The sequence below is a fragment of the Lathamus discolor genome, chromosome 16, assembly GCF_037157495.1.
Source record: "Lathamus discolor isolate bLatDis1 chromosome 16, bLatDis1.hap1, whole genome shotgun sequence".
In the NCBI taxonomy this organism is placed as follows: Eukaryota; Metazoa; Chordata; class Aves; order Psittaciformes; family Psittacidae; genus Lathamus; species Lathamus discolor.
In genome coordinates this window covers 3,330,116-3,347,789 of record NC_088899.1, presented here as the reverse complement: position 1 = coordinate 3,347,789, position 17,674 = coordinate 3,330,116, and the positions used below count along the sequence as shown (strand labels likewise).

Sequence of the window (17,674 nt, the reverse complement as noted above, 5' to 3'; positions counted from 1 at the left end):
GGTCATACTGCCCACCAGTGTACAACTGCTTTTTCTCATTCAAATGCAAAGGTGGAAGGATGGCGGTCACCTTCTGCTGATCCTGGCCCATTGATTGCTTCTGCTTTAAGCCAGCCTGCCTTGAAAACAGCAAAGGTGTCAGTGAATGAACAGCTAGCCAAGCGACAGTGGAATGCGCTGGTTTAGCAGGACCTGCCTCTAGCTTGCTGGATCGGGCATCTTTTTATCACCTTTCCTTGCCTAAAGCAGATGGATGGGTGCCATGGTTTAGTGTGAGGTGTCCCTGCCCATGGCAGGGGGGTTGGAACTGGGTGATCTTAAGGTCCTTTCCAACCCAAGCCATTCTGTGATTCTACAGCTCATGGACGGATGAAAAGTCTGACTACAACCATAGCTTAACCATTGATAGCCTGAGAATGTTTTTGAGCCCCAGAAGCACAAACAAATCACGGCAGTGTTAGAACCCCTACGCATAAAGACTGAGGAGCACTTCGCCTGTTTCCCTGGCGGTGGTGGCTGGTTTTGAAGAAAAGGGCAGAAGCGAACGTTCAGAGCCCCTTCTGTAATTCTGGGTTTATCAATGCATCCTCTTGAGGGTGTTTGCACCTCTCTCCCAGGAGATGGCAGAAGAGTCCCAACTATGGCAAACAGCAGTCCTTGCGAGCTGTCATTTTGCTTTCATGTTTAAGCAGTGAGAAAAATGAGGGAGCTGTTGAGGTACAACACAAAAGATCAAAACCTTACGGATTTACAGCCGAGGCTTTTCATGCTGTCTCTAAATTTATGCCCCCATGCTAAGCATCGAGTGATGTGTTATGGCTTGATTTCGTATCACACATCCCTCCAGCTGAAGCAAAGTGAAAAGTCAGTTATAATGTGGCAGCTGGGAGCAAAGAAGGTTGTAAAGGGCTGGGCTGTTTGTCAGGAAGATCTTGGGTCAGGAGTGATGGAATGACAGTGTCAGGTTTTGGGTTAGAACTCCGACTGCAGGACTGAATTCCTCAAAATGAAGCCACAACAATCCCCTTTTACAAGTCTGTGGGTGGGAGATGCTGGAAACTGGGACTGAGCGAACCACAGTGCCTCACAGTTCAGACAATGCTCCTGCACCTAACAGCATGTGAAGTGGCACTGCATACATCAGGAACAGGGCTTCTAGGTAGCAACACTGGCACAAAGGGCATTGCACTGCTTGAGAGCAAACCAGAGCTGCTCCGGCTCAGGACTGACACCTGCTAAGATGTAGCAGTGAGGTATATTGCAGGCATCGGGCTGCCTGCTCAATCACCAAGCAACATCGTGTGAGATGCACCCATCCGTAGAGGTGTAGGGGGGACCAGACATGGCACAGCCAACAAAACAAAGGGTGCTTTAGATGGCAAACAAGAAGGGCATGGATATCACCCTATCTGCTTCACAGCTGGAGTGCTTTTCTGCTGCACAAGATACCTGGTTCAAACCCCTCTGCATCCCGAGCCAGATGTCCTACTTTCAGGTAACGTGCCTTCATCAGTAAGTTATAGGCTGTTTTCCAGCAAGTTGCTCTCGATCTGCCACACTGAACACCTCTCTTGCTGTTAATGAGAATGAACAAGAGCACCAACAAGTGCCAGTGTCCAGGTTTGAGGGTGACTCACTAGAAAAGGAAAGACTTGTTAGTGGCTGCAGTACTGATGGAAAAGTAAAACGCCCCATCCTCTCCATCAGACAGATGGAGACACTCCAGTGGTGCGGCATCCTGACTAGACAGTGCCATGGGGTGTAAATCCTAATGATTCTTGGAAGTTCTTAGAGGTAGCTGATGGGTAAACAACCACTTCTTCTGTTCCAAAGCAAGAACTGCCCCACACTGGCACACAGCCCTCACTCAAAAAGACCAGGGTTAGACCGCTTGAATATCTTGCAATCAAATACCACACCGTGTGAGTTCCAAGCCTGGAAAGCAATGGTGTGTCAGGCATGCCGTGGAGAGAAAAGGCACCTCTACAGGGAATCAACCCTAGTGCAACGTATCTGCCTGCACACCTCTGGGCATGATCATACATGACTGCAGAAAGAATTTGCATAGAGTTTATTGCTGTTGCTATAGCCCAGGTGAAATAGTTGAGCATGTGACGTTCATATTACACATGGAATGTAATTACCTACGAAGTCCAGAGGAAATCAGTAAAGCAGCAACGATGACTACCGGTAAGGCAAGGTTTGCATTATTTCATGTCTTTATCAGGGAACAGAAGTTGTCTGGAAAAAGGCAGGGAACCCAGTCTGCAGATCATGGTTTTCTAGGCCTTTGGTGATGGTCTCTGTACTCAAAAATGAACCTGAAAAACTGCACACAGAGCACAAATGGTGAAAGACAAGAGAAAAGGGAGGCAGGGAGGGCAATTTTCTAATCCTCGCTGAGACACGTCCACGTTGGAGACACCGAGCAGACATGTGGTAGAAGGAAGTCACTCTGTAAGAGGATCTGAACTCAGTTATGGCGTATGAGAACATGCATTTGGAGGGTCTTTGACTGTGCTAGGCTGCCTACCCTTTTGCATTGCCTTCAGCTTTACAGCCGTTCTGCAGATGGCTATTCATCTTAAGGTAAGAGTTATCTTGCCCTGGCCGTCTGCTTGCTCTAATTTCAGGGTCTAGTTAGGGCTGCAATCACAATATCCTCCTAAACTTGCATGGGCACTGCAGGAGCCAAGACTCCTCAGTCAGTGGTCCTTGCTCCGCTTCACTCCTGCCCGGCACCGTTCCCACCACAGTGATGTGGTGTTGGCATTGTGTGGGCACAAGCAGGGAGAAGAAATTGCTCCTGTGGCTTTGCAGATTGCTTGCTGCTATACCTGTCCTAAAGGTAGACTTCTGCTGCCTAATGCACTTTCCCTTAGCATCCTCCTTCACGGGTATGTATGCCTGCAGACACCCTACCCAAAGCACGCATTCCCATGCATTCCTGTGCTTAAATGCCGCACTCACACAATTGCCTATACACTGACATAGACACAAACTTGAGTCCAGCTGGAATATACCAGCATATGTTCATATGTGCCCGCTCACATGAGTAAGCTTCAGCTTTAACACTGAAATGCTTCAACATCCTTTGTGTGACCGCCACCTTTGCAGAAATCCATCCACACTGGATGCTCTTTTCACAGCTTCCATGGGATCCAGGAAAGAAACGGACTCTCACTTCCCAGGTATCACAAGCAGGGCTTGTAGGCTGGTGTCATTTTCTAGCACATGATGCTTTTGGCTTAACCAGGTGAGGAATCCTCTTCGTGTTAGATGGATTGAAGAAGATAGATTTTCTGAGAGACATAGGGAATTTTCAGCCCTGTGATGATACCAGTGAATCACCACAATGGTCATCAAACAGGCAGTGTAAGTGTGGAGTCCTAATTGCTTGTCTTTCTTTTTTTCCTTCCATATGCCATCCATCCATCACATTCCCACCTCTGCTTTCTGCAAGCATCCTCAGTTGCTACCTGGCCCGTTGTGCACTGCCAGGGATTGCAAGCCATTAAAGCAGTTTTAGAAGTGGGATGTGACACACTGTTTGGGCAAAGAAGTCCGTTGCAACCATCTTTCCCTTTGAAATACATCCATAAAGCCACACAGACAGGAGAGTCTGGTAAGACATAGAACTGGAGCCATGTCCCAAGAGCATCCAGAAAAGCAGGGGGACATTTAGCTATAGAATACAGGTTTGCGAAGCACACGCACCACATTGTACGTGTTCAGCCCTGGCGCATCAAAACCAGGAGACAAACCTTTGCGATCGAATGGGTAAAAGTTAAAGAGTTGCCCATTTTGGGTCTCCAGGGAGATGGAAGCAGAGCCCAGGTGCAGAACACATGGAAACTCCTTGTCAAAAACAACTTGGAAAACACGATCTTCCAGGTGGTGGAGCTTGATTGTCCGGTACTTTTCAGGAATCAGCTCTTCCACATGAGGCCCAAACTGCTGCATGACCAGCACCCCACCAGCTCCAACTTTGATCTCATAGAAAGTCAGGTTGGAATAGGTGTAGTAGCCAACATAAGGGCCTGGACTTGGAGGGGGAATCAAGCTTTTCTCTGCCTCTCTGAATGCCGTCTCCATGGCAGGAATAAGATGCTCATATGTCTGAGTCACAATATCCCCACCCTGAGGCCTGGGCCCTGCCATCAGCACGATGAAGCTCAGGTGGAGCTTGGGGATAAGAGAGAAGGTTGCTGAATAGCCATCGAGGTCTCCATCCTTCCTAATGACATCATATCCCAATTGCTCATTAATCTCCCAGGGTGTGCTGGTCTTGTTAGCAAAGTATTCCGTGGAGCATTTAAACAGAGGGGTGAGCATCGTCTTCACTGTGTCAGGTGCCAGGAGACGACGGTGGTAGGTACCTAAGAAGACCATTGCCAGCTTGGCAAGGTCAGCAGCTGTGGAGTACATCTGGCCAGAAGGCCTGTACCAGCCAAGGTCATAGAGAGGGGCTGGCTGCTGGCTGCCATAGAAACCCACAGCCATCTGGGATCGGATCGGTGGTGTGATGTCAAAGCCGGTGTCCTCCATGCCCAAGCGGTCCAGGATGTTCTCTGAGATCCAGCGCTGGTATTGCCCCTCAGCTGCGTGGTCCGCTAGCACATGTGCCATCAGTGAGAAGGCCAAATTACTGTAATGACATCTGAAAAGGAAGAGGAATATATCTGGATCAGCCTTACCTCCCCGATACAGTGTGGGCATGAGTATGCAAAACCAGTAGCTAGGTCTCCCTTCTCTGGGGAAAAGTTCTCATTTTATCAGATGACACGCTAAAGGGAGGAGAGACGCAAGAGGGACAAAGGAAAACTGGATGCTGGTGCCTTGAGTTGTTGTTAAGAAAGAAATTTCTTAGAGAAACTTCATCAGAAGGCTGCATGGAGACCTCGGAGCAGCCTTCCAGTATCTGAAAGAGGCTTACAAGGATGCTGGGGAGGGACTCTTCATCAGGGACTGCAGTGACAGGACAAGGGGTAATGGGTTAAAACTGAAACAGGGGAAGTTTAGATTGGATCTAAGGAGGAAATTCTTTCCTGTGAGGGTGCTGAGGCACTGGAATGGGTTGCCCAGGGAAGCTGTGAATGCTCCATCCCTGGCAGTGTTCAAGGCCAGGTTGGATGAAGCCTTGTGTGGGATGGTTTAGTGTGAGGCATCCCTGCCCATGGCAGGGGGGCTGGAACTGGATGACCTTAAGGTCCTTTCCAACCCAAACTATCCTATGGTTCTATGATTCTATTTAACCACAGAAAGAGGGCTGGAGATGGAAAACAATAAAACCTTTTATGCAAAAAACTGTGTATCTACATATCTGATTTATTGTTCATAATTTTTTCACCAAACAATATAGCCATTCCTTTTAAGAACAGAGCTGAGAGAAGTGCTTTCCTTAAAGGTCTCAAAAGCCCAGGTAAGCTTCTTTGGAGATTTAACACGGTATAATCACTTAAGCACCTAAGCTACCTTAAGATAAAAGCACTTAAAATTCTACAAAGCAGCATCCAGCAATGTTGAGTCATCAGAAACACCTGAGTGCTTCAGTCTTTAATATCCACAAAGTGATTGAAGTCTTTACACGTGAACGAAGTTGAGTAGCATGAAGACATAAAGGGGCAAGATTTTTCAACTGCATTTTGAAAATTCCTGATGTTTTTAGCGTTGTTTTATTATTTTTTTTTTAATTGTGTAAATCCTGAGGCCTGAGGAATTTATTTACATCATAAATTTGGTACCGCTTCAGTAATTTCCAGCCCATCTAGCTGAATACAAGCATGATGAGCTACCCAAGATTTCTACCCAAGAATAAGCACATTCTAGATCTAGAATTTTCTACCTGAAATGAACATCCCAAGAAAAATATGATAAAATTTCTATATCAATGAAGGGGAATTTCACTGAGGAAAAATGATCTTAGGAGACAGAGTTAAAACTATCAACATGTCAAGCAATGAGGGGTTGGGGGTCTATGAGTGGATGTCCTGACATATTTTAATGGTGAGCATAGTATCCTTCACCTGCTGGATGCTCTTCGTATGTTTGAGTGTTTGTAACTCAGGTAATTGACTTTTAAGAGGCTATGTAACCTGTAACAAACATTAATGGAACTAGATAATACAGGAAAATGCAAATCACTATGGACATAGCATGATTTTAGGTGAAATAAACCGATTAAATGAACATGCCTTTTCACTTTTGAAAATCTGCATCTTTCGCAGTTTAAGGCTTATTGGACCTAACTATAGAAGTTTAATTTGCCTCATCTAGGCTTCTCACTCAAGCTCTACACGAATTAAAAGAACCCCCGGCACCTCCAGTCACTCTTTCCAACATAAGACAGGGTATGGGTAGATGGCTGAAGTTCCCTTTAGGAATGGTTGTCTTTAATGCATGGGCCATAGAGACTGCAGGTGGGGCTGATACCAGTGGAGAACACAAACCCCAACCAATATATCTGGATATATCTGACCTCGTTCCTGGATCAACAACCAAGACATCATCTTTCAGGAGAGCTAGAGCATCTTGTGTATTGCCCTTCCACAGCAAGGTGGTAGACCGCAGCCTCCTGGGCAGACCTGTGCCATGGAAAAGAGGAAACAGGTTGAGACAAGTCATGGTCCAGGAAACTTTCAGCGTGGTGAAGAGTGAGCAAAAGGCGAGATTCAAAAGCACGGTGGAAATAACACTGATGCACACATGTGCTTTATACACATAGCAAACGTGCTGCAAGGACCTGGATTACATCTGGAATTCAATCCTCGTGGCAGTTTATAGCTGACTTTGATGAAGAGGTGAGGAGGAAAGCAGTAAGGGTACAGGACAGAGAAATGGCTTGCAGTAGTCTGCTCAGTGACTACTTGTTGAATCATGGCAAAGCTGACTAAGGCCCTGTTCCTTTGCAGCAGCAGCAGCTGTTCATCTCAAATGGCCTGGCTTTGGGATTTGAACTGGAATGAAAGCACTTTTCCTGCTTCTGGTCTGTGGCTGTTTGTGCAGCTGAATGACCAGATCAGAGATGCAGTGACCATCTTCCAGTAGTCAGTGGGTTCCTTCATTCCCTACTTGCCACAACGGCAGCAGACCTTGCTGCACCGCTGGGGAAGTTTAACCAGTGACCTGACAGCACTGCCATGTCTCTCTTGAGGTTCCTTAGAGATGATAAACCAGAGAATGTGTGAGCATCACAGAAAATCCAGTCCTTGATTTATACCGCATGGGCTGCTAACTGATGAAGTGACAGGCATACTGCTAACAATTTACACTAGTGTCTCATACTGTCATTCATATCTATTTGAAAATCGTAGTTTTAACAAACTGGAGCTTCTCCCTAGCAATGTACCCATCAAGTGTTTCGGAGAAGAATCTCTTGCCTTGCTTTTGTAATATGCAATCAAGAAAAGCCCTGATAATAAGGACATATTACAGACCAGTTTCCACTGGAAGAATTCAGATAAAAACCACTTCACATTATGTCATGCACTGGCTTTGATCTTGATGTTAAGCAGAACCTGTTTCTTGGAAAGAAAGGAAGAGTAACATGCGACCTCAACATTCATGGGATTTTCAATGGGGAATTTAAACTGTGCTGCTCATTTTACTGAACTCTAAGGGTCCAAGCTGGTTGCCGTGGGCTGCTAGTGTGCTCTGGGAAATTTGGGCCACATTCTATAAAAAACAAGAAAGGAAAGATATAGGAATGTAAAAGATGTAAAAGGAGCTAAGCAGGGGCACAAATACAGCACAGTGACGGTAGCAATGGAATGGCTGCCCTTGACAAATAAATACGCTATGACCAGGAACACTTTTGACATATGTTTCCTACAAGTGTTTCTAGGGCATTCCTCACACCTTACTATGGGACAGGGAACTGCAGCGAGGTTGGGAAGTGCAGCCCCAGCACACGCTGCTCCTGCAAGGAGCACCCAGGCCAGCTTCAGGTCCTGAGTCAAGAGTTTGTGTCTCTGAGGACACCATTAGGCTGCCCAGAGGAAGACCCTGTCCTCACGGGAAGGAGCTGGGCAGAGCTGTGCGCACATCTTTCTGCCTCCTGCGTGGCCACTTTGGGTTCTTTGTCCGTATCCAGATTTCAGCCACATCTTTCCTTTTTGGGGACCCCTTATTTTGATATTGGCTTGTTTCAGGTGATGCTGTGCCCTGTCCTGAGGTACTGCACTTCACCTACATGCTACTTTGATCTGAAGTCCTAATTTTAGGGCATTTATGGCAACCTGGAATAATGCAGGTCCTACAGAGTTTAATTCAAATGCCACATGAGATACTAGCGGTCTCTTTGGCCGTTAGGTTCTGGAATATCTGAGTCAAGTATTAACAGCTTTCTTTCTGAGAAAGGTTAAAGTTCTCCTGAGCCCTGTGAGCTCCTTTGACCTTAATGTAAGAATTACCCAATTACGAGGGTAGCAGCAGATTAACAGACTTCTACAAGCAATAGCTCAGGAATCCCAGACTGGGAGCCCCACTGACAGCTCCATTTCTCTCAGCGGTCAAGGTGCATCTGTTCAAAGCCAAGATGGATGGTGCCACTTTGACCATCAACTCTATATCCCAGGAAAATGAAAGCTCTCTGGACTAGAGTATAAACCATAGAATCATAGAATAGTTGGGGTTGGAAAGCACCTCAAGATCACCCAGTTCCAACCCCCCTGCCATGGGCAGGGACACCTCACACTAAACCATCCCACCCAAGGCTCTGTCCAACTGGGCCTTGAACACCGCCAGGGATGGAGCACTCACAACCCCCCTGGGCAACCCATTCCAGTGCCTCACCACCCTCACAGGAAAGAATTTCCTCCTTAGATCCAATCTAAACTTCCCCTGTTTCAGTTTGAACCCGTTACCCCTTGTCCTGTCACTACAGTCCCTGATGAAGAGTCCCTCCCCAGCATCCCTATAGGCCCCCTTCAGGTACTGGAAGCTGCTCTGAGGTCCCCACGCAGCCTTCTCTTCTCCAGGCTGAACAGCCCCAACTTCCTCAGCCTGTCTTCATACGGGAGGTGCTCCAGCCCCTGATCATCCTCGTGGCCTCCTTTGGACTTGCATTGGAGCCTCATTTCCAGTCATGCTACTGTGTTGAAAGAAATAGATATTCACCTTGCACAGGAAAAACAGTTCCCCAGCCCACAGTGCAGCTTGGCCCCTTTCTTAGCAGACGGCCTGGACAAGAGTTTCCTTTTAACACCTGATGAAGCTGCTGGCAGCTTGCTTCCAAGGGTCTTGTCTGACCTCTGGGATGTGCAAAGGTGAAACGGCCTCAGCATCAACCCTTTTTATCCCTGGGACATGGTCTGTTCTCCCTGCGGACTCTTCCAAGTGGGACAGTGGGGCAGCAAGCAGCAGTGTTGTCTCACCTGAGAGCTGGCTGGCCATTCTGCGCAAGGTAACAGGGGATGGCTTAAGTGGCATTGAGCCTTTTTCCAAGTAAATCAGCCCATCTGCTGTGTGTCTCTGTTCCGATTCCTTGAGCCTTCCCAAAGGGTTCTTAATAACAAAGTTCTGGGCATAGCGTTCCAATGGATCATCAAGAGACGTGACTTTTCCTTCCTCCCACATCTTGTACAACATAATGGTGGGGAAGATCTTGGAGATGCTGGCAATTCTATCAAGGAACAAACATTTATGGAAATTGAGCATTAAAACCCCCTGATTTGAGAGGAAGATGAGATCACCCAACTGACTTACTGCCTGTAGCTCTGCATGGTACACCTTTGCTAATTCAAAAGGTTATGGCTAAAATGCAAGTAAAAAGCTTGAATCAATATCCTTCATTCTGGCCTTTATAGACTTCAGCATGAACTTCAGAAGTATATCCCCACTAGCGCAGTGGGGTACAGATCTCTTTGTGTTCACTTAAGATTCATACAATATAGTGTTTTGTAAAGTATTGCTTCGTAAATACCACAACAAATTGCAAGTAGTTTATTAGAATTTTAAGGTTAAAAGGCCATAAAGTTTTACAGTTCACGTTCAGAGTTGCTGTTTGGGTGGCTGCAGAACAGTGTCAGAAAGGCCTTCTGGGGTGTGACTTTGATTCTATATTGCTGGCTTTTCAAAGCAGGGTCATGATTAAGAGGGATGGCCAGGCGCATTCATGCTGTGCCGCTAGAGGTGAAATTCTTGGACCAGCACAAGACAGCCTCGAGTGAAAGCATTTGCCAAGAATGTTTTAATTAATCAAGGCCAAAAGTCAGAGCATCGCTGCAGTAGCTCCAACCACAAATGATGATGACTGGCAACAGGCTTTTTGGGGGAGTCTCCCTCATGCAATCAGTCATCACATTCAGCTGTTAACTGGAAGGCTGGTGATTCAAGCCCACCCAGGGATGGGTTCTCCTATGCCTGCCAGTGGCAGGGGCTTGGAGCTACACGACCTTTAATTTAAGGCCCCTTCCAAACAAACTGATATCATGATATACAGAGGGGGAAAAAAACAGGTAATCACAGCTGGTGAAGATTTCCTAAATTGTGTATTCTGAGGACCACATTTGACAGTATGCGCCCCGTATGTTTCATATACGGAACAGTTATAATGCACTTTAATAATAATAATAAATTATTTAATTTAATAATAATTAATTTAATAATAATTCAATTATAGATGTTTAAAGGAAGTAAACACTTCCTCTATATTTATTTTGGGGTTTTTTTTTAACCACACGCTAAGAGCTTGATTCTATCTTTGTCTAAGAAGTAATGGTCAACATGGCTTTGACTTCACTGGGAGATGTATAAGTGTACAGGTCTTTCCGTGTTCAGCAGCTGCTCTTCCCAAACCCCATTTTTCACTAGACCAATTTTCTTCCCTTTTCAGCTCTTCCAATTAAAATCTTGTCAGATTGAATTAAAACTAATTAAAACCAAAATCCAAAGGAAACAACTCAGTAAGCCACAAGCAAAATTTAGGGTCCAGCTGAAGCATTGTCTCACAGATTTTCACAGAATGGGTTTCTGCAGTGGACCCGGGACAGCAGAAGATGTGGTTTGTGACAGTGGTTCTACCCAGTTATCTGGTACCTGCTCTTTTCCTAGCACTCAGGCCTGCGAAACATCTGTCTCACCTGTAAATGGTGTATTCATTGGGCACCACTGAGGAGGGGTCCGAAGCATTCTTCTTCCCGAAGTTGCCTGTCCAAAGCACAGTGTCATTGTAGATAACAATGGCAGACATGGCAGGGAGACCAGAGCTATGAACCTTTTGGCGCAGCATCATATCTACCTGGAGAATGGAGGGAAGTTATGAATTTCCAAACCAAGAGTCTTACAATGCATATAGTCTGCTACAGGTGGTAGGATCATAGAATAGTCAGGGTTGGAAAGGACCTCAAGATCATCCAGTTCCAACCCCCTGTCATGGGCAGGGACACCTCACACTAAACCATGGCACCCAAGGCTTCATCCAACCTGGCCTTGAACACTGCCAGGGATGGAGCACTCACAACTTCCCTGGGCAACCCATTCCAGTGCCTCAGCACCCTAACAGGAAAGAATTTCCTCCTTATATCCAAGAAGAACCAGACCATCAGCCCTCCTTTCTTCCAAGCACTTGAAAGAGATTTTTCCACATGGATTTTGGCAAAAGAAAACATTTTAATTGTACTGCTCTTTTGAATTACTTATGCTGAATTATTCAGTATCTTTCTTTCAATCTACATGTCCACCGTATAGAAGAATGTGGTGATCATCCTTGTAATGTCTATGATGCTTCTATAATTAAAACCAAATGCTAAAACCTATAATTGCAATTTCTTCATTCTTAAATTGTACTGTGCACATTGTCTTTACGTTCAAAGATGTATGAGAAAACGATCCCAACTTGTCAAATATCCCATGACACTTCTCATGGCTCAAAACATGCTGTGGGACAGCTCAGATACCTAAGCAACTCATGAAATAAAGACATCTGATAGGGAGTGTCCTGTCAGAGCATGGCTGTCCTTATGGCCCATACAGTCATACAGGAAATAATGCAGTATTTCTTCATCGTAAATAGAGCCTACCAGAATGTCAGACAGTGCTAACATTTCAGAGACAGAATATCATACTGCAGAAAAGCAGGTCTCTCTCATTCATATGCAGGTCCCCTTCCTCTTTTCCTTTCCCTTCATTCTGTTCCTTGCAGTTACCTACAAATAGCTTCTTAATTTTCAAATGGGAGCATGGAGAAAGCCAGCAAAGCAGTAAAATAAGGAATTGGCAGCCACTGACCAACAGGAACTTGTTACATGAGTCACTCACTTCCCAGGATATGAGGGCTGCCTAACAGTATACAAGATGTCAAAAGCTGCCATTTTCTGCTTATGTATGATCTCCACTCTTTCTGATGTACAATGTCGTTTCAATATAGCTTACCCTTTGGATAGGATAACTGCCTATTGACCTGTTCTGTAGGCTCAGGGAAGTTTTAAATACCTATTTTCAGATTCACACGTCCTCCATTTCCTTGATTTCCCACCTCCCGCCCCAGAGAAGCTAAGGGCAAAATATTCTCCCCTTTACACCTTCAGAAAAGCAGTCAGAAGCTCTCTCCCTCTGTTCCCTTTTCACAGACCTTCTCCAATGCATCCTTCAGAATGGGGATCGGGTGGTCCAGTGGTACTGGTTCAGGATAGCGGGGGCACATCTGCACGGCTTCTGATCTCACTTCCATCACAGATGGGCCTGGAAGACATTTCAAAGGTAGAATATATGACTTCAATAGGCACTCTAACAAGCTTTGACCTCATGCAGCAGTCAGCACTAGCTTTCTTGCTTGTGCTGTCCAAAGCTGAAGGACACTTCTGCACAGGAAAGAGATAATCATGGATTGTTTCCATCTCACATAGAACTTGAAGAGGGCACCGTGCTGTTATCGCTTATTCCAACACGGGTTGGACATGGGATGGACAGGAACTGCAGTAGGCTTCAACTGACTGCAACCTGGAAGAGTAAGAATCTGGGACTATGGAAGACTCTGTAGGGTATCTGATAGTGGGTTTAGACCCTTGCCCATGTCTAAGATAAAGTCTGAGTTTGGGTTCAGGACGGAGTTGTTCCATGCATACCGTAACCTTAGAAAATAGATGTAGAAGTGAACAGAAATCTAGCACTGTAGCAGTTGATAGGCTGCACACCTAGTATATCAGCTGTCTGCTGAATTAGCTGTATCCTGCATATGCCAGAGACACATCTTAAATTTCTGTGGCAAGCAGAGATCTTTCAACTCAGAGATGGGAAATCTCTTACTTGGAGGCACTATTTTCCCAGTTGATCCCAAGGTGTTCATAAATACAGGTCCTCTGCTCTGTAAGCTGGAAACAAAACGTTTCTTTATCTTTTCACTTACCATCGGAGCACTAGAAATACACATGAGAAGAGAAATGGCACTGTGAAAACTATGAGATGGATGAGGGTTGATGCACAAGAGCCTACAGGCAGCCTCCAATACTCTGTGATAAAACTTTGGGTCTGAAATCTTTTCAGACACTGGTCTGTGAACTAAGGATTTGAGCCAGTTCAGAGGTTTTAGATTATGGGAATAGGAAAGGGAGAACCCATAAGCTGAAGCACACGGTGAGGTGTAAAACAAAACGTGTTGTGAACTGGAGGGACTTTTACAACAGGATGCTAAAGAATATAACAGAGAATGTAAAATAAAATTACTACTTGGTCTATCAATTAGGCTGAATTAGTGCCAGAAGTAATGGAGCTTCTCTGGATGCCAACAGAATTACGTGGTACTCCATCAGCCCAGTGTTCATCTCCTCTCTGTCCTTGTACCAGCTGGGAGGAAGCAAATTTGTGTGCTGCTTGAGGAAATGCTCTTTGAAGAGCATTATCCACATGGGGAGAAAGGCGTTTATTGGACTCAGGAACTTCTGTGTCAAAGCATGACCAAGATTAAAGACGGCTACTCACTGGGCTCCACCTTGGGAAGGCTGTACTGCCACAGAAAGCAGCCCGTCATTGCAACAGACAACAGGAAGAAGAAGATGACCAACACGTGAATCCACTTCACCTCCATAACAGCGAGCTTGAGGAGACTCCGGCTGCTGGATGCCTGCTGGAAGTAGAAATTACATGGTCTCAGAGAGAGAAAAACTGCCTCTTGTGCATATCAGCTGTGTGAAAGAGCCACACTACACTGGAGAATAAAGCTACTGAAGAGACATGGACCAATTCCAGTACTATTGTGACACCAGAGCTGGGCATACCAGCCTGCATTCAAATAGCTGGAACCAGGGATGACTTGCCTTCCAAAGATGTTTACAAGATGTTACTCTCCTTACCTTGTTGATCTTCTTCTTGTAGAAGAACATGCACACACGTTGCCTTTTCCCCTCCCTGCAGGTGAACCTGATCAGCCCAAACTAGCAGAGTTCTTTGTTACAGCTCTTATTGCCTTTCTCAACCTGTGTGTCTTTCCAACCCCTTTTTTAGCAGTCCAGCATCTGTTCATGGCAGCCACCAGGCCGTATCATGTGAGGAGATCCAGCTTTTACAAATGAATGATTGAGTTTTTTGCCATGTACTGCATTTACCCTTCTATTTTGTGCCTGTAATTCCCATTGCATCATGTGCCATCTGTAAGCTTGGCATTTATAGATGCCATGTTTTGGAAAACTGGCTAATATTTTGGGTTCATACAGGTCTCCCAACACTGGAGACTGTCCAGGTTGGTGGTACTAACATCTAAACAGTGGAGAAAAACAAGGAACAGATGACAAACTATGAGGTGCCTAAGCAAGAGCTGTGCTCTTTCACTGACTGCAGGAGGTCAATAGGGTGCTTTTGAAAGTTTGGCAATTAATGTTATACAACATATGGCCTGCCATTTGCATCCAATATGGTCCACATTCCAAAGCTATTTCGGGTTGTCTGGACTCACTTGTAGGACAGACAGACTGAAATACTCCCTTCAGATTTTCACATGGCCCTTTTTTATCTTCTTGAGATACAAGATTGTCCACGTAAAAGCTTCTGCAATTCAATGGAGCCTCGTCACTCACAACTAAGGAAACTGCAAAGCCACTTCCAGACTTGAATATGGCTCTGTGGCTTTTTAAGGATCCAGCTGAGGAATGTGGCCCCTGCTGAAACTCTAGGGTACAATTCCACTTTCAGTACAGCAATGGGAATACATCACAATTATTTCTGAAGCCCTTGAGCCTTCCCACACAAATTCCTGACGGCAATTTTCCTCCAGGTTCTTCCATAACATAATTAACATTTCAAGGGTGAGTTAAGACCATACAGGTGCCTTCAGACCCACTCGGACCTCAGCATCCTCAGCACACATGCAGTCCATATTCCAGCCTAAGAGACATGTTCCTAAATAGAGGAATGCCATTTTGACACCGAAATCAGCTGGGTTTAGATATGCCAGCCTCACACAGTGCCTCATTAGGCAGGAGATCATATCCACGCAAGGAGAGCCCTGTGTACTGAGATCTCTTTAATCACCCCCATGCTGGCAGGCTTCAGTTTATGCTGAAGGATGTTGCCTAGAGCTGCAATGAGATGCTGTTTCCCTGCACAGCATGGAGCAGGATACAGCTCTCTTTGCTCTGGAGTAGTCATGGGGTGACTTTTTCAGATTTAGTCCCATCATAATAAGGTGACTCCCATACCAACCTGCAGTCCCCCTGACCAGTTGTCTGCCTCTTTCCTTTCTTCACTGAAAACCCCTGACTCCTCAGTCCTTAAGAGAAGGATGAAAGGAAGAAGTTTCCTGGTATATGTCTCATCTCATGAGCTCCAGACTCCCTAGACCACTAACCGAGCATCCAAAGATACCAACACTGAACTCTCATCCTTTTGTCCAGACTCCTCTTTACCTCTTGTGGATGATAAGTGCTCTGAGCATCTCCTTCATCCTCTGACTCATAATATAGTGGTGATGCCGTAAAACTGTTGCAGTGCTATGTAACAAGAGACACGGATCTCCCTTTTACTGATGGGGCATCAAATATGCAAACTGAGAGGGATTTCATCAACCTGAGGAGATGCTCTACCCTCTAAACTAGCTTTCAAGAAAAATGCCACTCTTTCCTTGCACCTGGGGGACTGTAAGACAAACAGGTAGATCCCTCCTTCATATTCCAGGACCTGTCTGGTCTCACCTCCCTTTCAGCTGGTTTCTCCATCTCACCTACATTACTCCATGAGCATCACTGCTAACAGCATAAACACAGCAAGGCAAGGGGAGGGAGGCTACCGAACACTTGAATACAAGCAAATGAATGCAAATACATGCAGGAACAAGTGCATATAGCTTCCCATGGGAATGGGGGAAATGTAGCTGTATTTTTTTCCCCCCTAAGCTTTGTAAATCTTTGATTGGGGTAGGGGGGGATTGGGATTTCACATAGACCACCCAGGTACACAGTCCTGCCCCATCATGCTTATCTAATCAGACTATCACAGACCCTGGGGGCCTCTAGGTCAGAGGCACATCTTAACTCTGGTTAGGTAAAGCCAGAAAGAGCCCAGTCCCCTGCACATACCATCACCAAAAGCCGTCTCAGTCCCAAAGGCTGTTGTCAGGCATCCCAGCGAATGCACACCATAATAAAACCGCACCAGCTGATCTGAGCCCCAGTGGCAGGGGAGCAGGATGCTTTGCCATGCTCCTAAATGCTGCTGCTTATCATGGGCAGGTGCTGCGCAGTCACTCTGGCTGCTTTTAGCTCACAAGAGTCCTGCTCTGGGTTTCCCTGTCCACTTGACCCGTTCAGACCCTCCAGAAAGAGCTGCTGACCTCCCCTGGGCAAGATTAAGTGCCAGGGACAGAATGGCATTTATGCTTAGGAAAGGGCCTGAGTGATTGATTGTTAATTCTCCCTAATGCTTCTCTGCCATGTGTGTGAATCACAGCTGAAACCATGAGGGCTTCACAGTCTATTTATAGCAGCTTCATCTCCTCCTAGCATCTGAACAGGAGGCGATTAACTCATGGGATGGACAGCCCCTGCATGCCTCCAGCCAGGGCAGGCTCGGGCTGTTTGCAGGAAGGGGAGGCAAGGGGGGAGCTTAAGGCAGGAGCTCAGGCACTCTCTGGGCTTAATCCCGAATAGATTCCTGGAGTTCCCCCCCAAGGGAGTCATTCCCAGCTACCAGGAATGTCTGTGTCACTATACACAGGTGGAGCTGGTATTTCCTTTCCTCTGGGCAGCCTGAAGGGTGGCAGAGGACTGTGATTTGCACAAGGTGAGCCTTACCTGCAGCTGTAAGCCATCCATGTCTGCTCAGAAGTCTCTTCTAATTCCCTGTGCTGGCTGTCTCCAGAAACAAAAGGCTAGTAAAGCTCTGTGATGAAGACAAACAAAGAGTCAGAGCAAGGGGCAAGCCCAGGGTAAGAAAGCCCAGCTCAGATAAGCAGACCAGCAGAGAGGGACTGGTTTTGGACAGGGAGATAAATCACAGTAACCACATAGGGTGAGTCCATAGTAACACCTTCCCTCTTTCTACCTCTGGCTTGGCAGCACCTTAGGTTTACTGCAGTGGCTGACCCCAAGTTCTGGGACTTGCCAGAGCCCATGGCCATCCTCACTCAGCCCACCTCCCAAGCACAAGGAACTGGACCTTCAAGACCTTCAGAGCTGACACAGTTCCATTGTGCCTGCTCTGTGGGGTCCTTCCAGCCCTTTCCTTGGCTTCTCAGCCTTGCTCCCTC

The 17,674-nt window shown here is 46.1% G+C and overlaps 1 protein-coding gene across 1 annotated transcript; it reads right to left on the bottom strand.

Annotated features, from left to right (window-relative positions):
• Nucleotides 1-779: 779 nt before the first annotated feature.
• Nucleotides 780-16,758, bottom strand: LACTBL1 (lactamase beta like 1). The gene is made up of 7 exons (XM_065696383.1): nucleotides 16,506-16,758; nucleotides 13,918-14,062; nucleotides 12,572-12,681; nucleotides 11,082-11,239; nucleotides 9,375-9,622; nucleotides 6,479-6,584; nucleotides 780-4,660 (listed from the first exon to the last, which is right to left on the bottom strand). The coding sequence occupies exons 1-7, from the start codon at nucleotides 16,506-16,508 to the stop codon at nucleotides 3,682-3,684; spliced, it is 1,749 nt and encodes a 582-aa protein (XP_065552455.1). The 5' UTR covers nucleotides 16,509-16,758; the 3' UTR covers nucleotides 780-3,681.
• Nucleotides 16,759-17,674: the final 916 nt, after the last annotated feature.